Source organism: Cynoglossus semilaevis, chromosome 3 (genome assembly GCF_000523025.1).
Source record: "Cynoglossus semilaevis isolate Cse_v1.0 chromosome 3, Cse_v1.0, whole genome shotgun sequence".
NCBI lineage: Eukaryota > Metazoa > Chordata > Actinopteri > Pleuronectiformes > Cynoglossidae > Cynoglossus > Cynoglossus semilaevis.
Genome location: NC_024309.1, coordinates 15,957,223 through 15,960,520, shown reverse-complemented (window position 1 = coordinate 15,960,520; position 3,298 = coordinate 15,957,223). Strand labels below are relative to the sequence as shown.

The following is a 3,298-nucleotide window of genomic DNA, read 5'->3' as shown; positions in this document are numbered from 1 at the left end:
ACGTTGCCCCGCTCACACCAGGAGGTGAACCCCCCCCCCCCAAAGAAGCAGTAAGGTCAAGGGTCAGGAGCTAAAGGAAAAGCAGTATTAGCCTGAGCAGAGCTAGCTGCTAACACAGGAAGAGCATCTTTAAATGTTTAGAAACCGGAGCCACTGCAGCTGGAGTCTCTGGTTCTGGTGTTCAAAGTGGGTCAGAACATCGAGCAGCTGTAGACTGGACCGGGGTGGAGGGGCCTCCGAGTCCAGGGGTCTGTAAATCGTTCTCTTTTTACTTCATTTCTGACGTCAGCTTTTTGTTTTTTTCTGTGCGTTCCTCCGTGTGTCCAGGCCTGGTGTGTGTGGTGAAGCCTGACGGCGTTCCTCTGCTCTGTCAGACGGACGAGATCGGGGAACTCTGCGTCTGCTCCGTGGCCACCGGCACCTCCTACTACGGCCTCACGGGCATGACCAAGAACACCTTTGAGGTGAGGAGGCGCTGCACGTGTGGCTCCCCCTGCTGGCACTGCACCTCCTGACTGTGATGTACGGCTAATAGAAGGTGTGTGTGTGTGTGTGTGTGTGTGTGTGTGTGTGTGTGTGTGTGTCAGGTGTACCCGGTCAGCTCCGGCGGCGGTCTGATCAGTGAGTACGCCTTCGTGAGGACCGGTCTGCTCAGCTTCATCGGCCCTGGCGGCCTGGTCTTCATCACAGGTAAGATGGACGGCCTCATCATGGTGAGTGGGCGGAGACACAACGCCGACGACATCGTGGCCACGGCCCTGGCAGTGGAGCCCATGAAGTTCGTCTACAGAGGCAGGTGAGAGTCCGGGGGTGTTGGTACCAGCTGTGAACCCCCCCCCCCCCCCCCCCCCCCCGTCCTCTTCCACCCCTGATGTCTCAACTGCGCCCCCTGCAGGATAGCCGTATTCTCTGTGACGGTGCTGCGGGATGAGAGGATCGTGGTGGTGGCGGAGCAGAGACCCGACTCCACGGAGGAGGACAGCTTCCAGTGGATGAGCCGGGTACTGCAGGTGGGTCACGGCCCCGTCCTCTCACTGAGCTCTGGTTTCTGTAGTTGACCCACAGCTTCTACTTCCTGTCAGGCCATCGACAGCATCCACGGCGTGGGCGTCTTCTGTCTGGCCCTGGTTCCTGCCAACACCCTCCCCAAGACGCCCCTGGGGGGCATCCACCTGTCAGAGATCAAACAGCTGTACCTGGAGGGGGGGCTGCACCCCTGTAACGTCCTGATGTGTCCTCACACCTGTGTCACCAACCTGCCCAAACCCCGGCAGAAACAGCCAGGTCAGACTACCCACAGTGCACTGCTGCTCTGTGACACGGCCGACGCTGAGGTGGAAACACACCAGTAAAATAAGCCCCTCCCACTGTGTGTGTGTGTGTGTGTGTGTCAGAGATCGGACCTGCCTCTGTGATGGTGGGGAACCTGGTGTCAGGGAAGAGGATCGCTCAGGCCAGCGGACGAGACCTAGGACAAACTGACGACAACGACCAGGTGAGGAGTTCACGCACACACACACGTGCACACACGCGCGCACAGCTACGTTGTCCATGTGAAGCTACTTTGTAGTAGTATTGATCTGTGTCTAAGCTACGCTAACCTAGCTGCCCGCTACAGCTTCAGATGTTAGCATAAATATTTAATATCTGTATCTGAATCGTTAGTGGTTTTTTGTTTCCTCCAATGTTGAAAACCGGAATCGTTAGCGGGTTTTTTTTCCTCCGATGTTGAAAACCCGATAACGTAACGTCTGGGCTTCACCACATGACGACAGACCAGTCGAACCAATCAGATTCATTAACTGAGCTCTTCATATTGAATTATGTTTCACTAACTTGAACTGCTCTGTGTTGCTCCAGTTCCTGTTCCTGTCAGAGGTTCTACAGTGGAGAGCTCAGACCACTCCAGACCACATCCTGTACACGCTGCTCAGCTCCAGGGTAAAGTCACCACAGCCAACCCTAACACTGACCTCAGGCTGAATGATCGGCCCACGGACGTTACACGTTACCTTCCTTCTCTCCCTGTCCACCAGGGGGCAGTGTCCAGCTCCCTCACCTGCCTGCAGTTGCACAAGAGGGCAGAGCGAGTAGCGGCTCTGCTGATGGAGAGAGGAGGTCTGCAGGACGGAGACCACGTGGCTCTGGTCTACCCTCCAGGTCAGAGGTCAACACTGAGGTCACTGAGGTCATCAGGAGCGCCCCCCCTTACGTGTGTGTGTGTGTGTGTGTGTGGTTTATCCCTCCGTATCGACCTGATCGCTGCCTTCTACGGCTGCCTGTACGCCGGCTGTGTTCCCATCACAGTGCGACCGCCGCACCCTCAGAACATTTCCACCACGCTGCCCACCGTTAAGATGATCGTAGAGGTCAGAGGTCACCACACCACGCCGCTGCTTCAGTCTCAAACATTTACATTTTCAATCATGGCTTTGTAGCCAATCAGGAGTCAGGAAACAAGGCAAACCTAATGACTCCTCCCCCCTCTCCCCCCCCTCCCCCCCTGATCTCAGGTGAGTCACTCGGCCTGTGTGATGACCACAGCCGTCATTTGTAAACTGCTGCGCTCCAAAGAGGCCACGGCCACAGTGGACATCAGGAACTGGCCCCCGGTCCTGGACACTGGTACTGGTCCAACTTCACATTCAAACAAAGTCATAAACTGTTCAAAGTCCACTGAGGAAATGAGTGATTTAGGATTACAGACTCACTGCGCCCTCCTGTGGTCAGTTTGTGTCATTGAGCTACATCTGAACTCCATAAAAACACATTTTCTCTCTGGACTTTGGTTTGGAACATTCACGGTGGAGGTCAGCGCTGATGGATCGGTGTGTGTGTGTGTGTGTGTGTGTGTGTGGTGCAGATGACCTGCCAAAGAAGAAGCCCCCGTCTCTCTACAAGCCCACCAACCCCGACGGCCTGGCCTACCTGGACTTCAGCGTGTCGACCACAGGGATGTTGGCTGGAGTCCAGGTCAGCAGTTAGGCTCCGCCCTCCTCACCTGACGTCATTCATGTCCGTCTGAAGTTTGTGTCCTGTCTTTTTCTCATCACTGCGTCACCCCCACCTTCCAGATGTCCCATAATGCCGTGGGAGCCTTCTGCCGCTCGGTGAAGCTGCAGTGTGAGCTGTACCCGTCCAGAGAGGTGGCCATCTGTCTGGACCCGTACTGCGGCCTGGGCTTCGTCCTCTGGTGTCTCTGCAGGTCAGTGCCACCTTTAACCCCCGCCCGCCTCTGTGCTCCCGCCCTAGTCCTGACCCCCTGACCCCCGGCCCGTCCCTGTCCCTGTCCCTCTGC

General features: G+C 56.5%; 1 protein-coding gene across 1 annotated transcript in view; it reads left to right on the top strand.

The window, feature by feature from the left end:
- The window catches only part of LOC103377547 (disco-interacting protein 2 homolog C-like), a 15,998-nt gene extending 15,198 nt beyond the window's left edge, over positions 1 to 800 (top strand). Inside the window, exons 21-22 of the mRNA XM_025054443.1 lie at positions 328 to 464; positions 588 to 800. Of these exons, the coding sequence (XP_024910211.1) occupies positions 328 to 464; positions 588 to 800 (350 nt within the window). The remainder of the gene's footprint in view (positions 1 to 327; positions 465 to 587) is intronic.
- Positions 801 to 3,298: the final 2,498 nt, after the last annotated feature.